At 42.3% G+C, this 25,660-nt stretch overlaps 1 protein-coding gene across 3 annotated transcripts in view; it reads right to left on the bottom strand.

Annotated features, from left to right (window-relative positions):
* RIN3 (Ras and Rab interactor 3) overlaps positions 1-25,660 on the bottom strand; it is a 65,040-nt gene that overhangs the window by 20,025 nt on the left and 19,355 nt on the right. For 2 of the 3 annotated variants that reach the window (XM_014250068.2, XM_014250069.2), the window contains exons 3-5: positions 23,785-23,899; positions 5,817-5,889; positions 2,787-2,878 (exon numbers count right to left, since the gene is read on the bottom strand). In XM_014250068.2, the coding sequence (XP_014105543.2) occupies positions 2,787-2,878; positions 5,817-5,889; positions 23,785-23,899 (280 nt within the window). The remainder of the gene's footprint in view (positions 1-2,786; positions 2,879-5,816; positions 5,890-23,784; positions 23,900-25,660) is intronic. The other variant, XM_088057195.1, reaches the window with a different exon arrangement.

Genomic DNA, 25,660 nt, shown 5'->3' with positions numbered 1-25,660 from the left:
CAAACCTCATATGATCTGTCCAAGGAAAAGGTTATAAACCTCTGAAGGTATTCACTGGATGAGAACTGTATAGATTCCCACAGATTTAGGGATAAGGGGAAGATGGGAAATCCTGGAAACACAAGGATGCAGGTAACTAAATAACTATGTCAGCATGCTTGGTCCCTAAACACAGAGCTGACACTGATGGCACACGTTTCTATGTGGATTTCAGAGGACACAATGGGGCTGCCACACAATGCCAGAACCCTGCCCTGTGCTTGGTGTCAGGAGTGTCACCCTGCCAAAACATGACATGCTGGGCCTGAGAGAGGATAGATGGGGCTGCACACGTATGGGATGGCCCTCAGTGCTGAGCATGCATCAGTGCTGAGCAGCTCTCAGGTCAAGAGGTGAGCTAAAAGACAGTCTATTCCCATCATGATAAAATTGCCTATTTGGCTTCTCACAGCCAAGGTTTGTGTCCATGACAAATTCAGCTTTATAAGAATGTCAGCATATTATCTTAGGGTGACTGACATTAGAACAGCTTTATTCTCTGATTTCTTACTGTGAGAGAGGAGAACAAAGAAGCTTAAAATAATAATGTTGCTAGGAACAGCAGCACTCAACAACAGAATTTGGGAGTAGGCATGCAGATGCAACTGCACATACTAACACCATGCTGCCAAGCCCCTCACATCTGAGACTGGCTGGGGTACCATTTTCCTTAAGCTCTCCAGCTCTATTTGGTACCAGCAAATTCAGGACAGAGGAGGTTGTTTTAAGTCAGAATATAATGCTGTGAAGCCTCATGGTCCTTATGGGAAATGGTGAGTAAACCAATCTACAGTCAGGAAGTTGGTAATTTTTCTCAGTAGTGGTCAGATAAGGCACTGTGATGAAAATCACCAAAGCACCACTCAGACTAGGAAGGAACAGATGATGTGGCTCTACCAAGTAACGCAGCTGCTTCAGAGCAGGTATTTCCCAGCACATCTACACTGTACCACACTGCAGAGAAGGCCATTTGATCATCTCCCTTTGCTGTCCTGCATCTTCCCTTATCTTGCACTCTGGGAGGGATAATTAAGCAGTTCTTGGAGTCTTTGGCATGTCTGTAATGGTATGTACTCTTTGTGCAGTGCAATCATGCTAATTCTCCTGCTAAAATAACTTCTGTACCAGTGAGGTCAGGACTAGAGGGCCTGCAGTATGTCCTCTGTGACAACATACAGAGCAGCCAGATCCTTTGTGGAGCAATTCAGCTTGCAGAAAGACATCTTACTTCTATCCCCTTGAAACATGATTTACTTTGAAATAAATACAAAGGAACATATGAGAATTTCAGACAATGCTTTGTTTCCTTTGGAAGTGCCACTTTGGGCAGCACTTAATTGATTGTGTACCCATTTATATTCACAAAATTTTGTTCCAGGAAGCAATAAACAGCATCTGTCAGTAGCTGAGCCTGTTCAACTCTACTAAGACAGCATGGCACTTCAGGAAGCTAGCATCATTTCCCAGGAAGACTGCACACAGCAGCAGGCTTTTTTTCTCTTGCCAGAAACTTGCCTGGTATGAAATAGAAATAAATTTCCAAGCCTCACTACTTTTATGACCACCAGTACAGGAGGGAAGGAAAAAGACTACAACCAATATTGCTTTGGTGCTTGTACTTTAACTAAACTTTTCCTTCAGAAGTTGCTGGAAACTGTTGTCTCTGCTGGCTCAAATTAGACTAAGGTTGCAGATTCATGATACACTTCCTACATTTTAATCCAAATTTTTAGACTTGTTATAAAAAATTAAGTTTGCAACTTGTTATCTCAAGTTGTAAAGTGCCTTTTTATCAGCAATAAGTGCTGGCTGGACATTCATATAAAAGGATACTTTGACAAATTGCAACATACTCAAAATAGAGGATGCTGACAGTGTTAGAAGCAAATCTGTTGGCAAAATTCAGCAAAGCTTCCTGAACTGAAACCAGTGGGGTTTGCCCATGCTTCCTGGGAGGATTGATGTAGAAGATCCAAAAATAGTGAGAGTGCTCTAATAACTATCTCTAAACAGGCTAACTCTTCAATTTTCTCCATTGGCTGTTTTCAACACCTGAAGAAAAACTGAAAAACCAAGGAGCATGAAAGTGGCTAACTGAAGTAGCTGTCTCAAGTGGAGTGTGTTAAATTAAAAGGAATAGAAAGAAGACCTCCTTTAGTTAACAGAACTGCTTCTCCTATCTGTAACTTTATACATCTCATCTAAAATTTGCTTGTTTGGTAGTGTCACTAAAAATAATGTTCTTTTTCACATGTGATTAGTGTGAGGTGAGAGAACATGTTGGGACGATACATATTTCTCTACCAACTAGAAATCCTGCAGGAGGAAGCAGAAATATCAAAATTCAAAAATATCACACTTTCATCAGCATTGCCCCCACACATCAGAAGGAGAAGTTGCAAAGGTGTTTTCCATATAGCTCAGATACCAGCTACTTTCAATGTGTATAAATTATCCTGAGAGGCCATGCTGCACTTTAGCTGGTGAAAGCTGCAGCTCACCCAGACTGTAGATACCACACCCTGGACAGAGATCCAGGTGGAGGTTTATGGCCAAAGGGGCAAGTGCCCTTTTTGTCAGCATCCTGCTATGAACATAAAGATCATAAACATCTTCCTCTTGCATTCAGACCTCTTTAGCTATTCCAAAGACAATAGTGTATCTAGCTCCCAGTTGCATTATGTCTGTGCAAGGCACCATTGTTCTCACAAGTCCAAGTGAAAATCTGGCTGCTTTGAGGGACTTACCTATCCCCAGACTAGAGATAATTTCAAGGTCTTGAAAGCTCCTGGCTTCTAATATTGCTTGTGGCAGCTTCAGGGTAAAGGGCAATAAATCCCTGTAGAAACAAACACAATGAAAAAACAGCAAAATGATAAACCCACAATTGCTAGGCACTCCATACTTGGTTTTAGTGATTGGATTGGCTCATAATTACAACTGTGTTCTGCGAAGTCATGGCTGGTAAGGAATTACGGACATTGTGCCAGCCTGGGTTGCTCTGATTTCATGAAAGATCATCAGCTTCTGTGGTGTTGCTTCATTCCATAGCACTGACTTAATTACTGTGTCTTGGCTCTGTCCTCTGAAAACAGCAGGAATGCCTCTCACCTCAGGGGAGGCCACAAATACTTTCCCATTAAAAGTGAGGTGCTGCAAATTGTCATTATTTTAATTAGAAAAGCCAATCTTTTTCTCGTGGAAAGAATTTGAAGTCCTTTTTCTTTCTGTTTACCACTCTCTCACTACTTTGCTTCCTCTTTTAAAAATCTCTATAAGTGTAAGGCATGGGTAAACAGCAAGGCACAGAGGGATTGGGGGGAGGAAGACTCTGAGGAAGGGTAACCCCTGGGTGAAGGCACAGACAATGAGGAAATGCTGCATGACACTGAGAAAACACATATCCCTCTAATTCTCCACTCTCAGACTTCTGAGTACATGGTTTCTGGAAAGTTGCTGTATTTCTACAGAAGAAAAAAGATAATTTCTCAGAGGATGTTGGCTGGGTTTCACTGAAACACACCCTAAGTCTCAAGCCATTTAAAAGAGCACTTGGTCTGCCAGTGAACTGTTTAGATTTGCCACCTGCCTGGTGACAATTTGCTAATCCTGTTCCTGCCTCAATTCCCATTCTAACAAGGACTAGAAAAGCCAGTCCCTCAATGATAACAAGGAATGATGCAGGATCAATTTATGCATAAAAAGTTTTACAAAATGTTCTACATGATACAAGGAATTGTTATAGAAGAAACTGGCCTTGTGTGTAGGAGGTCTCTGCTACACAAATGCACAACCCAAAAAAGCACGACTGCAGACCTATCTGTTGACAGATGAATGCAGGAGATGCATGTCTTTATTTCTGACCTTTTTAACAGATACAAACTTTACTGATGTTTTGTGTTCTCCATGGGTTTTCTGTGCACTGAGCACTCTGTTGTCACACTGACATAAACTGATGTGATACATGGCTTATTAATTTTTCATTGCAGTGATGAGGTTTAAAAGAGGAAGAGGGTCCATATACTTTCTGCTTTCTTTATTATTTTATATGCATGAATAGTTTTCTTCTTTTTCCTTTTTATCTTTTTTAAAAAATGAAACATATTAAGATCCAGAAATATTAGGACATTGCCCTAATAGAAAAAACCTCTGGCTTTATTAATGGGGCACTCTTCATTGCTGATAGGTCAGCAGCTTGCAGACCAGCCACCAAGTCACCTGTTACCTGCAGGTAGGTAATATATCCAGGCCAAAATTTTTTTTTTTGAGAAGAGCCTATCAGCCCTGAAAAGCTGTTTCCAGCTATTCATAGACAATTTACTACATCCCTGTTCTCAGGCCTCTACATTTACCATCATGGAGAGCTCCTATGAGATGCCAGCAAATGGTAGGTCAGTGTCTTTTTATTACCTGCTTCTCTCAGCAAATTATTCCCTTTTTGTCTTGTCTTTTGACAGTAGCCTGGAAAACCACATGAACCATCTGAATGTATATTTGACACCCAAAAATAACATCTATAACAGGAGCTAATAGGAGAACTTTTCTTTCTTTATTTCTTTCTGAGACTCTTTCTCAAGCCATGATCTTTTTTGCAGGAAAGCAGAAGTAAGCATATTTTCTCTGTCACCAGCCACTTACTAGAAATGACCAATTCTATTTTGCACTTGGGCTGTTCTTTGCTTTGGTGAGAAAGACATCTTTATAATGATCCAGGGGTTAACTTATGTCCATTCTATAGGGTCTACACACATCTAGATGGCTAAATGTCTATTAACTGATGGGGGTGAGGGTGGGCATGGTTTCTTGTGTGCAGGTAAGAGTTGTGGCTCAGTACTGTTGAACTTGGCTGGCTGCAGGATCAGCCCTCAGAATAGTGGGGGACTGGCTGGATAAGCTGTATCCTACTGTATCCACACTGTATCCTACCCAAGACAGACTGTTCCTACTGTTTGACCTAACCAAGTGACTAATGTGACTGCCTTGTAAACATATCCTGAATCTGCTTTCTCCTCTTAAAAGGAAATAACTACTTTAAGAGTCATGTAAGTTTATATAGAGGAAGTCAAAAGTCTACAACCAACTCACTACAACCAGGCCTGCTGCAGCAGGGATGGGGTAAGTAGGTGGAGGTATTACTGCAGTATGCTAAGCACCGGGACACAGATTAGAGCAGGCTGCAGGCATATGGGTTTAATTACACAGAGGGGCTCATCAGCTGTCGATCAAACCTTGCACTGCTGAAAATGACATTACAGGTTTTTCCCATCTCTGTCCCCATTATGCTTGGTATTTCTGTGCTGAGCAAACAAACACTTTGTTTTAATTTTAAATTTTAGCTAAGGAACATACATTGTTTCAGGACTACTTTCCTTGACAGATTCCCTATAGGTGACTAAGTGCTTTGAGCTGCCAACAGGCAACAGTCCATTAGTAGGTTTGCTAAGTTGCCACCAGGTGTGTGTGTGTGTGTATGCTTAAAGCTTTAAATAAGTAGTTAACTCGGGGCCCTTCTTCCTCCCTGCCCTCCTAGCCTCAGTTCCATGCCTCTACTCTGTGGAAGCAGCCCTAGGGACAAAGGTTCCAGCTGCAAGGGCAGCTGTGCTTGTGGGTGATCTGGCCCTATCGTAAATAGAAGCATCTGAAATACCTTCTGGTCTGGCAGGCTGGAGTGTAGCAGAGGAAACAGAAGGGTCTGTGCTGGGACTGGGGACTGCGGAAGGGCAGACCAGAGGGGAGGGTAAAATGACTGTGCTGTGGAAGAGATGAATCCAACTCACCTGCTGACACAGTAGAAGGCAACCAGCTTGAAAACATCCTCAAATACAAGGACAGATCCTTCCAGGTACAGGACTGGTGAAAAACAGAAAAGACAGCAGCTGTTTTCTTTGATATGATAAAAAACATAGGAAGGTTTGGCTGACACATGTTGTGTTCTGTGACTGTCCAGTAATTGCATGGACTAATATGATGAAGTGTAAAGAACTGGCTTCAGGTGGCCAAATGCAACAAGATTTTTCAGGGAGAACACTAGAGAAGAAATATCTCAGCCTGGCTTTCTGAAAAGTTAGCTCAAGGCATCCAAGTGTTGTGACACTAACAGAAACAATGGGAAGAAAAAAACCTCCCAGGTCACTTTCAAAGCAATCATTACAAACTCATCTGTCTCTAAGGATGTGCATAGCTGCAATACATAAAGGGCTGAGCTTGTGGCTCTCCATACTGGAATCTGGTTTGGTCTGGATGGACAAAGTGCTTTGAAGGAAAAAAAAAAATAGAAATTACTGTTTCATTACTGTGTGTGTGGGCTCTGACCTGGGTCACATAGGCAGTGTGAGCACAGCCTATTTGTACCTCTTCCATCTACTCCCTCCCATGGTGCTATTCAGTGACTGCACTTTCCTTTAAGTGGCAAAATACAATCCACCATATTGTAGAGCTCTTCAAGATTACCTTCTTTATAGTGATATCCATTTGGGCACTATATAGCCCAAATCTCACATAGACTATACTATACACTATAAAACTTTTGGCTTTAAAACTAGAAAAAAATCAATGGCTGGTGGAGAAAGTTTCACTGACTGATAACCCAAGGCAGAGAGAAAGACCTGGACCTGCAGGAGAGATGTGTCCATCTTTACTTCCGCTTTATAATCTCACAAACTCTATGCCTGTTTGTGCACAACACACCCCCACAACAGACATTGACAAAGATAAGGAAATCTGCAGTGAATTGTCAGAAATGCCCACTTACTGGTGATGAAGAACCATCCCAAAGCTGCATCCCAGAGCTGCCACAGAAGCATGCCAGGAGTCCCTGGGGAGCAGCACCAGCTCCCACCCCCATTGCACTGCCCACAGATGCACAGCATCTTCCTTCACACTGTTCTAGGCCACAGGTCAGAGCTGTGGACACAAAGCTCAGCTAATGTGATTCAGCTTCCTCAGTCAGCCATGACTAACAGCCCTGTGAGCCTTCTCCAGCCCCTTGACATGCCTGCCTGGTGGTTGGTCTCCTGCAAAGAAGGGCCTCCAGCGCCTGCAGGAAGGAGACATCTGCCTGGCTCTCCTCTCCCTCACCTCTGTGCCCTGGCTCTTGTTTTCCAGCCAGCAGATAATCCCCCTACAAGGAAATGCTCAAGATTGTCTCAGGTTCATCTCTCATTCCCCAAACCAGGCATTTCCTCCTTTTACTTCTCCCTTTGTTCTAGCCCAGGCACAGCAGGTTGCTATTTTGGGCTGAATACTCCAATGTAGGCATTTTTTATGGAGACGAAGGCCATGTAATTCTCAACAGTCATTCCTAGCATCAGTTTATGTTGGATCAGCATGAACAGTTTAACCTCAGTGTATGCACCCATACTAGACTGCAATGTGGAATTTAAAACATACTTCAAGCAAAACAATCCCTTTCCCTCACATTTCTCTCAGAACTGGAAAAATCATGTTTGGCAAGTTTTTTCTTTTTCCATAATAAGAATCATATTTCAGTCAGGGATTTTCATTAAAAATATACCATGAACAATCTCTGTAGTTTGAAACTCATCTGCTTTGCAGTTCTGACACAGAAAACAAAAATAAAGACAAAACCCGGTCCTGTTCTGGAGAATGAACCAAAACCCAAGAGTCTGAATTCACTAGAATCTCCAGCTATTAAATGTAGCCCTTTGTACAGATGATGGTTCTAAGGGTTTGGTCTTTTTTCTGTCAAGAACCACATGTTCACTTTGGCATTCTGAGTAGCAGGTATACGTAAGAGACCAGGCTGTACCTGTACATGATCACATATATGAGCAAATTGCTTGGACTGGGATTATTGATTGTTTCTGTGCCAGGAAGCTCTGCCACTTGGGAGCTTGAATGTTAGACAAAAAAATATTAGTCTGAGTGGCTCTGTGTCAGGAGTTTCCATATATAAGTGCCTTGCCACCGCATAGCTCTTTCTCCTCACATACATAGTTAAATTGCATGAAACACCACAAATCACCAGGAATTCTACAGCTAAGGAAGACTAGGTACAAAAAGCAGCTGAAGCTCAAGGATAGAAGTTTGCAGCAGGTGGTATGTATAAATAGGACTGTCCCTGCTCTGGGAGGTCATAGGAGGTAACAAAACCAAGCATATTTCTCAGCAGGCTAGAATTCATCATACAGAGACCCACAGCTCTCCTGGGACATTTTTGGGCACCCTGCAAACAAGTAAGAACAGATGGAAGAATAGTAAGGATAGTGCTTTAGATGTGTCATTAGTCGAGGTACTAACACCATCAGGACCAATACTCAGCCCAAAATTTATTCTGAACATTGGCCATGTCAAGCAGTCTGCATAGGGTTGCCATGGCTACTTGGATCTACTCCCAGCTCAGCACCCGTGGGGGAAGCCTTGCAAGCTCCTGTGGGGAACATCTTCCTTGGGAGAAAATTGAATACTTGTCTCTTAACCTGTTTTTTTCTAGACACCTGCTGACACCAGCAGACATCACTGATAAGTAGTGCTTTTCTTTTGGATGGCAGATGATAGTTCAATACAGGAACTTCTTTTGTAGGAATGGTTGTCATTCACCTGTGGAGACCATTATGTGCACCCTGCTGCATGTTTCTAGTTCTTGGAAAGACACAGCAATTTTGTACAGCTCAAAGGGCTCTGCTGACTGTTGGGGACAATATTTCTCTCCCCCAGAGCCATTGCTGCCTTCAAGGTACCCTTCTCTGAGAAGACAATCAGGAAGAGGAAGAGGTGATTTTCTCTGGCTGTGGGTGTGTTGTGGGTAGCTGGGGACATTTCATTGACATGAGAACTGCTGCTTAGGGAGGAATCGTGATGCTGCCATTTATAGGAACTCATGACTTTTGCAGAATCTTCAAGCAGACACCAGCCAGACTGCTGTAATCCTGATGAAAAGTACAGAGAAAAAAAATCACTTTTCTTGGGCTTGTAAAACCAGATACAGGGCACCTGAAGAGCAAGGAAATATCTACATCTCACCACAACAGTGCCAGTATGTCAAGAATATGATCAAAAGCAAGAGAAAAAATAGGCTGGGTTATGTGAGCCAAAGATATTGCCACAGCATATTGAGTTTTACCTGATATTTAGAAGCCCATTGAAAAATGTCACCTTCAGGAAATAAATGGGGAAATGTGTAGATCAGTGAGAAATTTTGAGTAGTCTGAAACAAAGAGATAAGAATTAACTGGATTTTTCTTATGGGTGACAGAAGCATTAGCAACATGAATTAGTGGTTCATTGTTGACTGTACTCTGGTTTTATATCCTCTGGCAACTCAGAGCAGAACATGGCCAGGTTATGAACTTATATATATTTATGATTGTCTCATCTTCCCCTTTCAAACATGCTCTGAAGAGTGTCATCTTTAGGCACTGACTAGAATCTGTATTCATGTTCCCTTTACTCTTTGGATATCCCCATCATTTCACCATCCAGATCCAGATGTCTTTGAGTTACACTGTCCCTGAGCATTCTGCCTTCCTTTCCTCTCCAATTTCCCCCACAGAATTGTGTTTGCTAGTTCCATTGTTCTGGTCACTTGGAGAAACCAAGCCAATTTCTATTTTACTGCTTACACAAGCTCATGGGACTCAATTACTTCAGCTTCTTCTTCTCTAGTGGCACTGTTAGTGCTATCCACCTTGTTTTTCATTTGTTTTTGGTATCCATGTAGTCCTTCAGAGACATCTGAATTCAAAGACAGAAATTCCTTATTCTGCGGCAGTTATGTTGACAGAGGACTGCTGAGTCCACCCTCAGAAGTCCTGCCTGGATGTGCTTAGATATTCTCATTCTTCCAGGTTCTGGGAAACTGTGAGATTTATCATTATGGGTGTGATTCCAGTCTTCTATTTCTATTTTCAGATTATAAATACATAGACTCCTAACAAGAGGTGTTTTTCTCTTTTGATATAAGTCTCTGGTTTGATACCATAGTTGCCATAACCTTTGCAGTAAGCAGCACAGGCCAGCTTTACTGCTGCTCTGCTGTAGTGTTTACTCACTACTTGGTGAGTAAACCTTGCTGTGAGGATGGGATCACTCCTGTGGGACTCAGCCCTGCTGGGATGCAGGGCCAGAAAGACTTCATCCCTGAAGCACCAGGCTTTAAGTTCAAGTCTTGGGAAGCACTTGTTTAAGGGTTTATGGCAGTTAATATGTTAATTAAGTCACCCTGTACAAGGTTGTGCTTCTAGAATGTTCCCAGCTCTCTCCCCTGACTGTTTGTTATTCGTTGCAGTGTTTTGCATATTTCTAACTCCAGTTTGTGATTGGACCCATGCCCTCAGACTCTACCCTCAGACCTACCCTATATATTGCTGTGTCCACCCCCTATGCCTTGTCTTTGGAGTTTGTCCCTAGACTGAGTACAGTTTATGGGCCTCGTCCCTACTTTATTTTCCTATTAAAGTTCTTATGTTTTCAGGATACTCCATCGAAGCCGCTCCTGTTGCCCTGGCATCAGGGGACCCTAAAGTTGTAAGGAGTGTCGTGGCCACCCTCACCGTAACATACTCCAAGGCAGAGGCTACCAAAATTCCTACTCCCAGACACTGACAGTTCAAGCTGTTGCAGGTTAGCAGTTTCCTGCCACTGGGGAACGATCCCTGGGTATTCTAATGCAGTGTTACAGTGACTGCTATGGCCCTAATGCTGAGGCTGCTCTGTCTGTCACAATGCACTGTATTGTCCTACCTGCTGTGCTTTGCAGAAATGTGTGAGAGTGTGATTTCTTCAGGTTATTGTTTCAGTTCCCCAGTTCTGACCTGTATTTATGCAATTGGTTTGTGGTGGTTTAAGAGAAAGAGCTGCACCTAGATGTTGCTAAAGAAGGGAAATTTAGACTTCATTGGTAGAAGACCTTACTGTGTTTATGGTACCTTTCTGCAACATCTCTGGAAGTTCCTAGTATCTGTCTCTAGCATTGTTACTTGTGATATTCTTGATGACTTTGTGAACGGTACTGTATGGCCTTCTAGTGCTGTGGTTTTTTATAACACTGCCGCTGTTTATCTGTTTTCTCTTCTCAAGGTCTTTTTTTATTTATTCTGTAATCTGATGCCTCTACTTCTTCCACATGATGTCGAAGATGTAGTTTCAGTATAGGTTGCAGAGTGCTTGACTGTCCCAGTCAACCTATGTCTGTTTTGTCTTTCTTGTCTTTCTTAGTGTTCTTTACTTAACTGATAGTTGTTTCTGGTTTTTTTTCCTCATCAAGGAAGGGCTGAAACTTCCCCAGTTGGAACTTCTGCCTGAGTCTCCTGTTATGCATCCAACTCATTCATTTTCAAAAGATTTCAATTGTATGGCTTCCTACAGAGTTTAATCTTTCTGGCCGTGATGAAAAAAATCACTGCTCATGGCAGTTCCTGGGAGACTGGAACTAATGAATTATGAAACTGATAAGGTGTTAATGAACTTGGTTTTAGAGTATAAGAGAAATCTATTTTCAGACTATGTTTTTCACTAAATATAATTATGTTGTGTTGAACAAAGTGTCATTAAAGAAGATGCAAATCACAGGCTTTTGTACTCTTCTCAGGCTGGAGCTGAGTAGAAGGGACACTTGATAGAGATGACAGCTCTCCTCTATCCTGTGTGCATGTTCTACTGCTAAGATAAGGAGCTGTCCTCACATCTAACAGCCACAGGGCTCTTGACCACTCCACTGTACTTTGACTCATCCACATTTACCCAAGAAGATGGGCAGCACCTTGGTGCCCACTGAGATTTAATGCCTTTAATTCAGCTTAAAATTGCAGTGGTGTCTGCTCTTGTTGTCTCTGCTGCAGGATGCTTGAGCAGGAATATGTTACAGGCATTTTGCTGCTCTGTTTCCTTCTCATTGCGATCAGTTTTTCAGCAGGGGATAAGAGGGTGCCTCTCATACGTACTTCAAGCACAGCCAACTCAGCTAAAAGCTGAGTGTCACAGCTCCTCAGTGCTTTCCTTAAAGGTACCCATGTGGATATCACTTCCAGCTATTTCAGGTATTAAGAGCAGAGTACATGCTGGAGAATGGCTGTTCAGTTTCAAAGCCCTTGCCTTACTTGTTAGGTCCTCAACCCCATATCCTCTTTCCAGGTATGGAATAAACATGTTAAAGTCTGTGGAAATTTGAGAATTTCTTCAGCTAGAGGAGATCCAGGACTTCCTTCCAGGACCAGATGTCAATATGAGATAGAGCTGAAATTTTAGATGTAGCCGCACAGGGTCTGTTTTTGCAGGAATAAGGGAGGAAACACGGCCTTTCTGAAATATGGAGGACTGAGGGGGACACTCAGGGGAGTAGGATAACCTGTTCAATCAGTGTGGACCCTGCACTAAGCAGCTGAGCAAGAGTTGGGATCATTGCTGGGGAAGTCACATTTTTGCAGGTCATTCAGCATCCTCATCCATTACAATGGCAGTACAAGATTTATGCTGCCCAGCTGCCCATTAAATCTGTCAGGGCTGAGGCCCATGGCTGACAAGACAAACTGGATATAGATGCTTGTAAATTACTCTCAAAAGGCAAATTTCTTTGGTAAAACTTTGTGAAGCAAACAAAGCATTCAGATATATAAAGAGTCTCCCCTGTGCCTCACGTAACAGGAAACAGTGCTATGATTTGGAATTCTGGGGATTTAGTTCTTAGCAACAGTCTCCAGGTCATATGGATAAATCTTGCGAATCAACCCTTACATGAAAAATGTGTGCTATCATAGAGATGTATTTTATTAAAAAAACCCCAACTTTTTCTCCATTTACTTTGGAGAAAAGCTTATTTCTCTGGCTCAGAGATACATTGTGAAGTACCATAGTGCTGAGGTTAATCATACAGAAAAAGGAAGTTTGCAGAGCGTTTAAGGGAAGCCATCCAGTATTCAGAATCACATTCTGCAGGAGAGACTTCCAGGAAGAGAAGCCTTTACAAACAAGACAGTTTCCAAGGGTAAGTGATGAAAGGGAATAACCCACTTTGAAATGGCAAAGGTCAATTTTTTTTGGTGGACCAAAAAAAGAAAAAAAACAATACAGCTGCTTCCTAGAGCTGCAATCCCACCTAGTTGCCAACCTGGTGAAAGAAGCTCTTTTGTTTCCTGCTTCTGAGCAGGATATATTGTACTGTCACTGACTTTGAGGGTCCTACTCAAGGGTCAAAGAGGTCCTTAATGCCCTCATTTCACTTCCAACAGTATCTTATTTACCTCATTTACAAATCTAAACTCTTGTTTATTAAGCTCTATAAGATACTTAGATAGCACTGTCCAAGGATAAAAAATTATCATTTGTTTCAGTTCAGCCACTGAGACAAGGGCACTTGTATTATGGGTACTGATTTAGAGTAGCTGTTTTAATGCCAGTAAGCTTTTTGGGTTCTGTTCAAGGTACTAAGCAGAGCAGGGTAAGACAATATTATCCTAGAACAGCACGCATAGTCTCTAGCTCTGATTACACACAGATTTTGCATTCTGCCTCTTGGGAGTGAAAAATAAGGAAAAAAAAAAAGCCAAAGTAAGGATTAACAAAGCTAACAAGACCCCGAGGGCTTCTTTCCAAAAGCCTTTCTCTACAATCCCATCTGTTTAAAGCTTAGAGTAAAAATGAAAGTATTTGCGTGGGGAGAGGGGAGGTAACTCTTCAGGATGAGAGTTAAAAAAAAAAAAAGAATAAAGCTACCCGCTATGAGCAACCAGAATGTTTCCAAAATATCTTGTAAAACCACAGAGAGGCCTGGCACTCTTCAATTTTGAAAAAGCAGTGGCACCAAGTATTTTAGGTATTAAAATAAGCAGTGTGTCAGTGATGTGGGACTCAGCTCAAATTAAAATGTTGAGACTTTCTGCTTTCCTTGTGCATGTCTGCATTTAGGAGAGAAATGATGGAGTTGCACAACAGGTTATAAAATGTGTCCTCATACCATGTTTTACAATATCCCCCAGGCCTGTGGTCACTGTTCTTGCCAAACCAAAATTCTGGGCTCCTAGTTCAGAGTAGTCTCCTGAAGGAGAACTCCTTGACACTAACCCACTTTTCAGGGTTAATAGTGATGTGGATAATGGAGAACTCATCCTTGGCAGACAGGCTGATCTTGGGAAGATGTCTAGGTTAAACATCCTCAGGGGACTAGAAATCATTCAGTGTATTATCTCAAATCAAACAACAGACAGCAGACTAGACAAAGATAACGTCTTCTATGTCCTTATTACAGCCCACACAGCAGTGGCCTTTGGTCTGGTACTGCCTGTGGAGGCAGAGAAGATCCAGCAGAAATCAGCAGCAAAACAGCACTCCCAGAGCTGAAGGTCAGGGCTGGGGCAGAGCTCCCAGTTATCCCATGACATGGAGCTGACTTGCTCAGTGAGAGGTTTTTCACGCCAAGAAGATGTGTAGGTGATGGCAGACTTTTCTTGCTAATGAGAAACACGCATAAGCAGGGGAAACAAGCCCATGCAGAGCCCCGGGTGGTGCAGGAAGATTGTTACCTGTGTCTGAGAGAGGCTAATCTGAAGATAATTAGGGTAGCTCTACATCTTATAGGCAGCAACAGGAACCACGTTAAGCCACAACATTCATCAGTCTACTCTCCTTAATGGCAAGGTGTCTGCCCAGAGGCCTCCTTAAATGCAATTAAACTCCTTACAATGTGAACCTGGAGGTTAACTGAATATTCAGCTTTTCCAGTCTCCCCTGATAAAAATACACAAACTTTTACTCATCAATTTGCTAATCCTTGAAAAAAAGTAGTCTTGGACAGGTTTTGCTGCTGCAATGTATGATTTGCTAATTGAGATGGAATCAGCCAGTTTTGAGGAAAGAAGGGAAGAAGGATCTTCTGTCCCAAGGGTGTTGATAACTTGTTATTTTTTCCAGCACATTTCTTCTTTTTTCAGACTTGTCAAGCCCAGAGCTGACAACAGTTTCTTGCTTTGCCTCAATCACATGCTCCATCATGCAACAATAAAGGAAAACATTCCTCTTAAGTAAATTGGAAAAATTGACTCTCCACCAGTACAGCAGCTGAGCTACCTGTCAGGCTACACAAAAAGCATACAAAAGAAGTCTGAATAGTTGTGTTGATACCTCAGTGCTGGACACTGTCAAGAGCTCAGCAATCAACAGGTCTCTCTGCAGACCAGTAAATACAATGCTGGCCAGGATGTGCTTGCTCAGGGCTAGTGATGCACAGATGGCTGAACCCCTTCAGTAACCTGTGCTTCAGCCCTCAGCCTGTAAAATTGGTGCCTTCCTTTAGAAAAGTCAGCTGAATTCATCTTGGCAGAGAAGGGAAAGGTCAGCTTCTTATCCTGCTGCCCTCAATGCTCTGCCTTGGGAAGGCTGGCTGCTATGGGGCAATTTGGCCACAGTTTTTCACTGACTTCCCACCCATCCCAACAGTGCTTTTGCCCTGCCTTCAGCCTCTTCTCTTGGCACCATAAAGCAGCTCTGATGGGCTCCTGCCTCTGTGGCCAGCCTAGAGCACATTGGAGGCTCATACAAGTATTCAGCACTAGAGAATGTGACCCCATCCTTGGTCACCTGCTGCCCCTTTCCAGCTTGTTCTCAGATCTTCCTCTCCAGTCTGCCACCAACCCTTCCCAAAGTCACCCGTAGCCCCTCAGCCCTTTAACATGGTTTTTTTTCCATTCCAGACTTTATTCCACATAACCCAGCATATGGTAACACCTCTAAGGAAGCATTGCCCCACCACACTGTCCTGCTTTCACAGCCCCACATCCACGTTGCTCACTCCTTCCCAACCATAACCTGCATGCGGCAGAGGAAGGCAGCAACCAGAGGGGCTGGAGGGCAGGGACACGTGCTATTGATAGATGACGAATGGTAAAAGCCCTTCTCATGGCAGCAGTGTCAGCATGAATTTACAGCCTGAACTCACATAAAACCTGACTCTCCTCTCTCCCCGTGCCCTTTTCCACCAACTTTGCTTGTACTTGTGGGGCTGCAGTACCTTCACTACTAGTTGCTGGGACGACTATTTTTTTCCTTATACACATAAATATATATATACAGTAAAGTCATATTCTGTAGTGAACTTGAAGATGCTTAATGACTTTCCTGACTGGTAGACAAGTCTCCAGGGCAGTTCACAAGATGCCAAGTCAGTCCTCTCTTTGCTTTATCGCTGAATGCCAGAATAGGTTATCAAAAAAAAACCACACACAACCGAAGAACCAAAAAAAGCACCACCTTGATCTTTTCACTCCGTAATGTCAGGTTCAGCCTCTCATCTATTCAGAGGAAATCAAAGCTATAAATAGTTCTACCCTGCTTTCATGCCTTAGTTTACAGAATTAAGGATTCTTCTTTCTGGTATTGAATATTGCAGGGCTTCCACTGAAGGAGGCCAACTGTTTTGTGTGAAGTGACCCTTTAGAAAAGAACTGTGGTACCATTGCAGTGATAACAAAAGTAACCAAATATGCTTTCTGATGGGCCCTTCTGCCGGCAGTCTGATGAGTCAGAGATTGTTTTGAGAGGTTTGACTTGGAAAGGGTGGAATGTACATTTACTCCTTGGATTGTCTCATGCCAACTGAAAATTCCCTTTTATATCTGTGCAACAACAGTCCAGGAGATTTGCAGTGTTATTAATGACACATGACGAAGTCTATTTCAGCCTGCAGCAAGCTCAGCTCTCCAATATGCCTAGGGGCGTATGATTACCTCTGTGAGGCATTACTGGGCTTTTTCAAGTATGTTTGAGTACCTGATAAGAGTTAGCTACAAGTCTGCACTGATTGAATAAACAGAGCACATTCTATCTTTCCCTATACACAAAGGGAGGAGAAGCTGAAGAAAGGAAGGTTATGGGTTTTGGGGAGATCACAGGTGACACACTAGTACAGAAAATATTTGTTTTACTTCTTTTTTCACCACTATCCCTCTGTGAATCTTAGTGGTATTTCAAGAACCTGGACCTTAGAGAATGGGAAGTGCTTTTGCTGCTCTACTGAGACATCCCTTCTGAGAACTGCTGTCTGCCCTGAGTTTGCCCACAGTCTGACTCAGTATCACTTATGGGATCCCAAAGGCTGGCAGGGACAGCAGATCTCTAGCCCAAAATCCTTCTAAAACCAAGGCCATCCATGAGGTCAAACCAAGTCACTCAAGGCTTCATCCAGCCCAAACTTTAAAACCTCCCATGAAAATCTGAAAATTCTACCCAAATAAATGTCTTCATCTTAGAGTCAGGTTTACCAGCACAACACAACAAGTGAAAGTTTATTCACTTTAGCTATGAGGGATCCCATCTTTCTGACCTCAGTCTGTGCCACAGATTTCTATCTTTTCTATCTTAATTTCAGTTCAGAAGGGATCCAAAATAAATGTAATGAAAAATAATTTTTTAAATGGCAGATTGTCTTCTTATAGGTTGTTTTCCTTTATCGTCTGTTATCTTCTGGTTTTTGAGTATTAGCAAAATTGTAAGGTTTTTTCCTGCATTTGTGGTGGTTATTTTTCTTTCTGGAAAAAAAATAAAAATCTGCCTATCTTCACTCTACTTCCTGATTCCAGGAGACAGAATGTTAGCAGAAGACTTGCAAAACTGAGGAAGCTATTGCAAGAACTGTCAACACTTCCACAAAAATATTCACATCACAAAGTTCATCTGCACAACTGGCCACTGGCATTAAAGGAGTTAAATTGTTTGTAGATTGCAGTAACTGAGCTATCCTCCTATTTTTTCCCATGACCTCATTCGTGCAGAACTACAATGTAGTTCACATGGGAAAATACCACCTGACCGTACTGTGACATGTCAGCAGCAAGTACTTTAGTCTCCGAGTTCATTAATCCAGCCTCAGCATTATGTATTAAAATAAACATTAACAAAATTAAACAGGGAAATCTCCCATAAATTACCACAGTGGGCCATGTTAGCCAGAGGAGTGCAATAGACAAGTCTATTGTCGGCATCTGGAGGTGCTTGTGCCAACAGAGAGCATCTACTGAGTTGTTCCTACTCAATCTGCCTCCTCTTCCCTGCCCTGTGAGTTAGCATTCTCACACAGCACTGGGACGCACTGACCCATGCAGGCACACACATGGGAGTTTGTCTCCTTCATATCTGAGCTCTGCCATCATGCCAGGCATGCCCACAGCCCTCACCTCAGGCTGCAGAGATGTAAAGACCATGGCTACCAGCAGCTGTGTTTAGAGCTAAGCCTGCAGAGATGAAGAAAGTCCATCCCCCTGTTGCTCTAATGCCTCTCTGTAAACAAGCTGCTGCCCAATTGCTGTCATCTAATTTCCATCTGTGCAAATGGCATTAGTCTATAATAAAAAACTGTAGGTTTTTTTCCCATATGTGCTTGGGAAAGAGGAATGGCAGTGTTGAGGTGACTGAAGTGACTGTAATAACTGGCAAAGTTGACTTTGAGAATTAAGCTTGCCTTCATATCTTTAGACTGCACCTATTTGGGATCATTAAGGCAAGGAAGTATATTGTAAAATCCTAGCCCTTCAGTAATCTTTTCCTGTTGATTTCACATTTCCTAACATCCAAAATGGAAAGGAACACCTTTGCTCATCTAAATTTCTGTTTGGCCTCTCCAGCAAGGTGTGCCTTCCCGCTGCTTCTGTATCCGGTGTAACTCTTCGTTCTGTCCTGATCGAGTTTGCTGGCTGATGTTCACTGTACAGATGTACAAAGTGGTCAGATCCTCACAAATTTTCATGGCAAGCAGATAAAAATAGTTAGAGAATTAACCATGCAGGTTAAACTGCTGCTGTGTGCTTTACTTGAGTTGTAATCCTTTCCTAAATCCTTCCTGTCTCAAGTATTTCATATCAAACTCCAGTCTGCACTTCCTGAGCTCAGTCTGGCTTTAAGAAAGGTCAAGTAAGGTGACCAGGATCCAGACACTGGATTTCTTTATCAACATCCTTTTTGCTACCAGACTTGCAATTTTGCAGCCACACTTAGTGATTGCTCTAAAACTGCTTTGGAGTACAGTAATTGCCTGCACCTTTTCTGTCAAGGTATATTGTAGGTTCTTACCACAAGCTCATACCACATAGCCTGGAGTACAGCTGCTGTCCATAAACTAGAAATTGAGTATAAGCTACCGTGTCCAATGGCACCATGTCTCATCCTTCAAAGGAGGTATTAATCATGTTCTGGACTTTTTTGTATTACTTGGAGATAATCTATTTTGGTTTTCCCATTTGATTTTGCTGAGGTTATTTCAAGACATTTGTTATAGTCCAGCTTATTCAGAGTTGGTCTGCAGAGAAGCTTGGAGGGCCAGAGCTCAGGGAACTTTAAGTATCATAATTTTCCTCTAATAAATGAAATAGCCACACTAAAGCCAAGACTTCACTATAAACCCCTCCTTCAGCTGTGCACTCACTGATTTTGGGGGAACCAAGCCCTTGAGCCTTGGCACCATGTGTTGTAACACATTCTGCTTCTGAACAGTTGTGTCTGGTGGCACATTGTCCCCGCCAGGTACAGTGTAAATAAGGAACAAGGACAGCAACTCCACAACATGGGCTCATGCAGACAGCCTCTGAAAATACACCTCCAAGTGAGCTAAGGCAGTTGCAGCAGTGGGGGACATGATTACAGGAGATGGGCAGCTATGGCAGGATCAGGTCAGCCTCAAAGCCCTTACAATATGAACTTGAAGAGTTCAAGATGGACTTAGCAAATACATTCCATTTATATTTATATTTTAAAAAATCTAATAATATGAACAATAAGTTCTTTATTCTGTGAAATTGCAGATACTTGTGTTTAGTGCCATTCTGCTTACTTGGAAAGCAATCACATCCTTTTTTCTTGGTACAGAAGAGCTTGGAAAACAATTACTACACATCCCACACCAAAGCATATGTAAAAGATTCCTGAGAAGTATGTGATCAACTCATGTGTTTTGTGAAATCAAATTCTTTTCAGCTATTATTTCCAAGAAATTTCCAAGAAAAAAAAGAAACTATTAACCTCAGTTTATGGTGATAGAGAATTCTTCTATTAAAGGACTTTGCCCCTGTGGCAGGTGCCTTCATGATTCTTGGTGAAAGTAAAAGCTAGTGTCACTACCTGCACTGTGGTACTCAGATGCTTCTTCCAAGCTCTTAGTATACGCTACTTCAGAAATGTGTACGTACTTCAAACATCTGATTCTTCCCTTTTAATACTGCTGCAATGGAGCTGAGGTCAGCAGGATGACTTCTGAAGGTATATACCTGAAAAGGAGGGGGATTTAGGGCCTGAGGATGCCACCAGTTTGTTGATAAGAGCCAAGGACAGGAGTCAGCTGAGGAAGGGGTGCTCAGTTTGTGAGGCTCCATCTCAGAATGAAGCAGAAGGGGCAACTCTCAGAAGAGAAAGTGCACAATGTAGTCAAGATTTTGGCAAAGATTGAGAGGTAGCTGCAAACACTGCATCTCTAAATGGTAAAAATCTTGTAACCAGCTTTAGGTCTTGGAGATTTCCACTGCTTTCAGTAAGAAGTAAGGGATCCTTCAGGCCAAGTGCAAAACCACAGAGATCCAAGGCTTTGAAACTTGCCAGGTTTCTCAGCTTTCTGATGAACCGTATGGTATCTGACATCAGCTGGTTGGTCTCTTCTATAGCTACTGATACTGCTGGTATTTAGCCTTTCTGTCTCTGGAAGAATTACAACCAAAAAGAACCAGAAGAAAAAATTTTAAGTCCATTCTCCTGTTCTCTCTAAGGGCTACTTCACAGAAGAGGTGGAAATTTCCCAGAAAAGAAAAAAAAAAGGAAAGAGGTTTCATTTCTTTATTGCCTTACCTCTTGGGTTCTTTGTGGATTTCTATTTAAAAAGAGAAATCACAACTAAATACAGTCTTCCCATCAGAAAACTATACTTCCCTAAATATTTCATGAAGTATCAACAAAGTTGATATGGGGGAAAGAAACAGTAAAACAATGAGCCACTCTTATTTGGCAGTGCAATGCCAAGAAGATTCTGAAAGATTTTTTTGTACTTCATTGAATGGCCATCTCTATATGGAGCACAGGGACTGGGCAATAATCTCTGTACCATCATCGTGGTACCGGGGAAAGCTTCCTCGGATCCTGACTGAAAAGTAGGGTGGAATGAGAGTGGCGCTACAAACAGCCAAGGACAAGAGCAGCTGGCAATGTTATTCAAAATAGTAAGCTGGTTGCAACTTGAATTTTGCTAGGTTGCAACTTGAATTTTAACTGAAGGAAGGCTCTCCATAAAATCAGAACTCTATATGTCAAGACAAATCCAGATTTCAGTTTACATCTGAATGCATCAACTGTGTGGAGTCTAACGAGTTGAACTGAGGTAAGGAGAAGAATTTGTTCCTGCTTCTTCAAACACTTTAGGAGAAGCCAGATCTCAGAAAGGGACAAACTGGTCTCCCTGGAGCAAGTCACACAGATCATTGCTTATGTGTCAGAAAGGAAAGAGAGATTTTCTGAAGGTAAAGAATAAATGTTTGGAAAAACCCTGCTAGTCCACAGTGGCCCTCAGGCTACACAGCTGGGGTCTTTCACATATTTTCAGGAGTGTAACACCAAATTTCCAACTTACTTATATTCCACAGACAAGAGAGTGTCTCTGGGAGTGCTCAGAGGTCTCCTACCCTGACACTTACAGAATACCAGGGATGAAATGAAGGGCACATCATCAATCTGAGGCAATCCAGATATACCAGGTTACTTGTCAAGGAAGCTCAGGTTCTAAATTATTTTAAAGCATTTGGACATCTTTTAATTTTATTTCTGAAAAAAGTTTAGAAGGCAGTGTAGTAATGCAGTTAAAAAAGCTAAAGAATTAATTAATTACCTAAGGTATTAGATTAGTCTGTGACACAGAAGATATACCATCTCCCCTTCTATTAAGTACAGTCCTTTGGCTTTATTAACAAGGATTCATTCAATTTCTTTTATACTTAAAATCCAAGGTACTTACCCTAATGTCAAAGGAGGCAAAAGAGCGACCATTTCTGTACCCAGTGTGTTCTTGTCAACAGAGTGCAGGATGGAGAACTGAGAGGCTTTCTACCAACTGACACACAACACCGACAGAACTCAAGCTAAAAATAATGTGAATATCTACCATAGCAATGCATGAGCCTCATGGCCACTGGAATTGTTGCATGTGATGGCAGTTCTCCTACTTTATGAATGAGAGCTGAATTTTAATTACCTTCCTTCACTTACTTTGCAACTTGCATGAAAGTGGTGGAAACGGATTTAATTCTTGTTTCTACCAGAAAGCTTGTGTCCCCATATATCCTTTGCATTAAGGTAGTGATAAATTAGAAAAAGCACGGCAGCAAAGTCTCTTTAGATAGGCTAGCTCAGTGCCGTTTTTGTACTACATTTTACTTTGCCTGTTCTAAAAGAAATCAGATTTTACAGCACAGGACACAAGTCAAGAAGTAACATTTCTATAAATGACATTTTTTAGGATGACATGATTTGATTTTTTAAACTTTTATCCAAAGGAAAGCTTGAATCATCAAATACTGATTTCCCACCATGAAAAATCTAAGTCCTGGGTCAAGTTCAAATAGCTAAATAGAGAAAAGTTTCCCTACCCTGCAGCTAACCCTTGCCCTTGTATTCTTAATTGAACACCTGAAGTTGTGGCAAAAGGTTTATTGTTCCTGTCCTCACACGGTAGCACTGGACACTGAGCATCTCTGCCACTGGGTGCTCACAGGAGCAGGCAGATGAGAGAGAAAGCTTCCCGGGGGATGCAGTAGCCAGACAGGGAGCATGTGCAGGAGGAATGCTGTGACAGATTGTGGTCTGGCCTTGAGGTTAGAACACTTTAAGAGATTCAGTTGTACCTCGGGCTTTAAAGTCTGTTTACAATGCAGAGGTATGCGAAGATATATAGGAGAAGGAAAAACTATTTAAGCAACTGTAAAAGTTCATTTGAACAAGGGGAAAATAATGTTGCCACTCTGATCAGCAGAAACACAAGTGTTTTAGCAGAGAATAAAACAGCTTCTCTGGGGAGTTGGCTTTGTGACAGAAGTCAGTGGCAGAGGACGTAGATGTGTTCAGATAAATAAATAGTGTAAAGTTATTTTATGAACTCTTTTGAGTGTGTGTTTCTATGACTATCCTAAAACTCAGGTTTTTCCAAATATTCCTGTGAAAGTGGAAATCATGTGCCTTGCACATCTATTGACACAGAGGGCTGCATTAGATGTGGCTGACTGTGAACAGGGTTAATTTTCACTTGCTCATGGCAGACTTGGCTATCCAACCGGGAATAGCACTGATACCACTGAAGCTGCCCTGGCTGGCTTTGAAAACAGGCAGTATAGGAATAACTTGTTGTTCAGTGTGACTGTACAAGGTTCATGAAAAGGCAACGTAGCAGATGTCAGGTGACCCTCAAATTCAGTGGCTTAAATAGAGACAGTCAGTGACTTAACAAGGCTTAGTCTGCCGGTGCTTTCTGCTTTCCTCAGGACTTCCAGCTGGTGAAAGGCAGCTCCCCTCACGCGATCAAAGCACTGGCCTCCTCATCTGGAGGTGCTTTATTTCCCTATTGTGAGTCTGTAAATGATAACAGAAGGTGCAGAACCACAAGGGAGCTGAGGTAAAGCAGCTGCAGGAAATATTAACTGAAGTACATCATAAAAGCAAGATCTGCTGCCAGTCACAAGAGGAACCTGTTCAGTGCAAGTGAGATTACATAAATATTTGTGATCACAAGAGGACCCAGCAAAATAACCAGAGCAAGACCAGAAAATATAAAGACCTTACTTGATTTTTCTTCTTTAATGTTGTACTCCAGCACACCAGGAGCCTCATTCTGCACTGGTAGGCGGACTGCAAGGACCATGTTGTTCACATTACCCTCTTTCCTAACTAAGAATATCTGAAAAAGGGGAGAAGAATCAAGAGCTCAGCTACATTATGTGAGCTTCTAAACTTTATTTTAGGTCATAGGCAATGTAGATTTTTATCAGTAAAATCCACCTTTAAATAGCCTTATTTTAGCTTTGTTCCACTTAGTTAAGCATTATGCAACAAAAATAATGGAGAAAGGGACATTTCATCTAAGTGAAATTCAGACCTGTGAAGGGACTCACGAAGTTTCTATGCATCACTGATGTCCCACTTATGTCTAAAGCAAACTATTTCACTAACTTAAGAGTTTAAAACTGCACTCACAAATTGTTAAGCAATGGTCCTCACATCAGTGCCCTAAATCACAGATGTGTCACCCTAGAATGTCCCAGTCCAGGTCTAAAGCAAGGGAGTCACTTGTACATTTAATGGGTAAGGATTTGAGTGTACATGAGTGGAACATAAAGCCAAAGGCTCTGGTGGCCACAATGTCCATGGCAGAGCTTTTGTATGGGACCAGAAGAACATTCAGGCTGTCAGGTATCCTGGGAGGGCCCTTCTCCAATCCCCTGGGTGAAGCCATGAGGCCAGACCAAGTTCCTCAGGGATTTCTCTGCACAAGTCTGGAGAATGTCCAAAGCTGGAGACTGAACAGCCTCTCTTGGCAATCTATCCCACCCCTTACTGTCCTCAGAGGGAGAAAATGCTCCCCTGCAACCAGTCTGAACCCTCTGGTTTCAATGTACACTGTTGCCTCCTGTCCTCCCACCCTGCAGTTCTGAGCACAGCCTGGCTTTATCTTCTCCATGACCTCCCTGCAGGTACCAGGGGTTGCTGTGTGGTCTCCTGAAGTTGTCCTCTGTTTGAACAAGCCCTGTTCCCACAGCCCTGTCCTCAGTGGATCTGTACCCAGCTCACTGGCCACCATCCCTACAGGTCCTTTCCCACAGAGCTGCTCCACCAAGAAAAAGGAAAAATGCCTCATTCTTTGTATTGTGTGAGATCCTAAGTGTGTTTCTAATTAAAGCTCATTGTCAGGGATATTTTTAGCTTGTATCTTGAAGGTGCAGATACAAAGACAAAATAATCTTCACCTTCAGCTGTTCTTTGATAGTAAGCTTAGGCAGAAGGGAGTCAAGGTATTTTTTAAAAAAAACTGAATTAAAAAATTAAGCTAATTTTGTAGCCTGGGTATTAATATTAGAAAGAGAAGTGTGAGTTGATAAAATCATTAATCAACTGTAATGTATGGAAATCTAGCAAAAAAACATTAATTTCTTGGGCAGAGGAATTTTTAAAAATCTTGTCTAGAAGCCAGGAGTTTTCCCTGCCATGAGTCCCAGTCATAAGGGCATCTCCAGTCACTTTGAAGCACTCATGCTGAACATACAGCTTTAGGGCTGCTTCACAACCTCACACAGTGCTGTCATCTTGGCCTCTGAGTTCAGAAGAAATGGAGCCCCAGAGGCTCAGGTCTACCATCAGGGCAGAGAAAATGCAAATAAATGTACAGGTGTATGCCTTACACAGGCTGATTTCTAGTGCAGGGCAGCCCCCACCTTCTGTGGCAGTAAGTGTCTGAAGGGAGGAGGCAGGTAGGATCTGCAGGGAGAGGTTCCCTTGCCCAGGTCCTACCACCCACAAGGCAGTGCTGTCCCTCTAACCATGACTGCCAGACAGCACCATCTTATATTGCTACATCTGAAATTTAATCTAAGCAACAAGGGAAATGAAACCTGGAAATGAATCACTTCTTTTTTCCTCATCGGCACGCCTGGTTGCCATGGAT

The sequence above is a fragment of the Pseudopodoces humilis genome, chromosome 7 (assembly GCF_049639895.1).
Source record: "Pseudopodoces humilis isolate 2021_Gansu_Grassland_sample_001 chromosome 7, ASM4963989v1, whole genome shotgun sequence".
Taxonomy (NCBI): domain Eukaryota; kingdom Metazoa; phylum Chordata; class Aves; order Passeriformes; family Paridae; genus Pseudopodoces; species Pseudopodoces humilis.
Note: the sequence above shows the minus strand (reverse complement) of the source record. Positions and strands in the feature narration are given on the sequence as shown.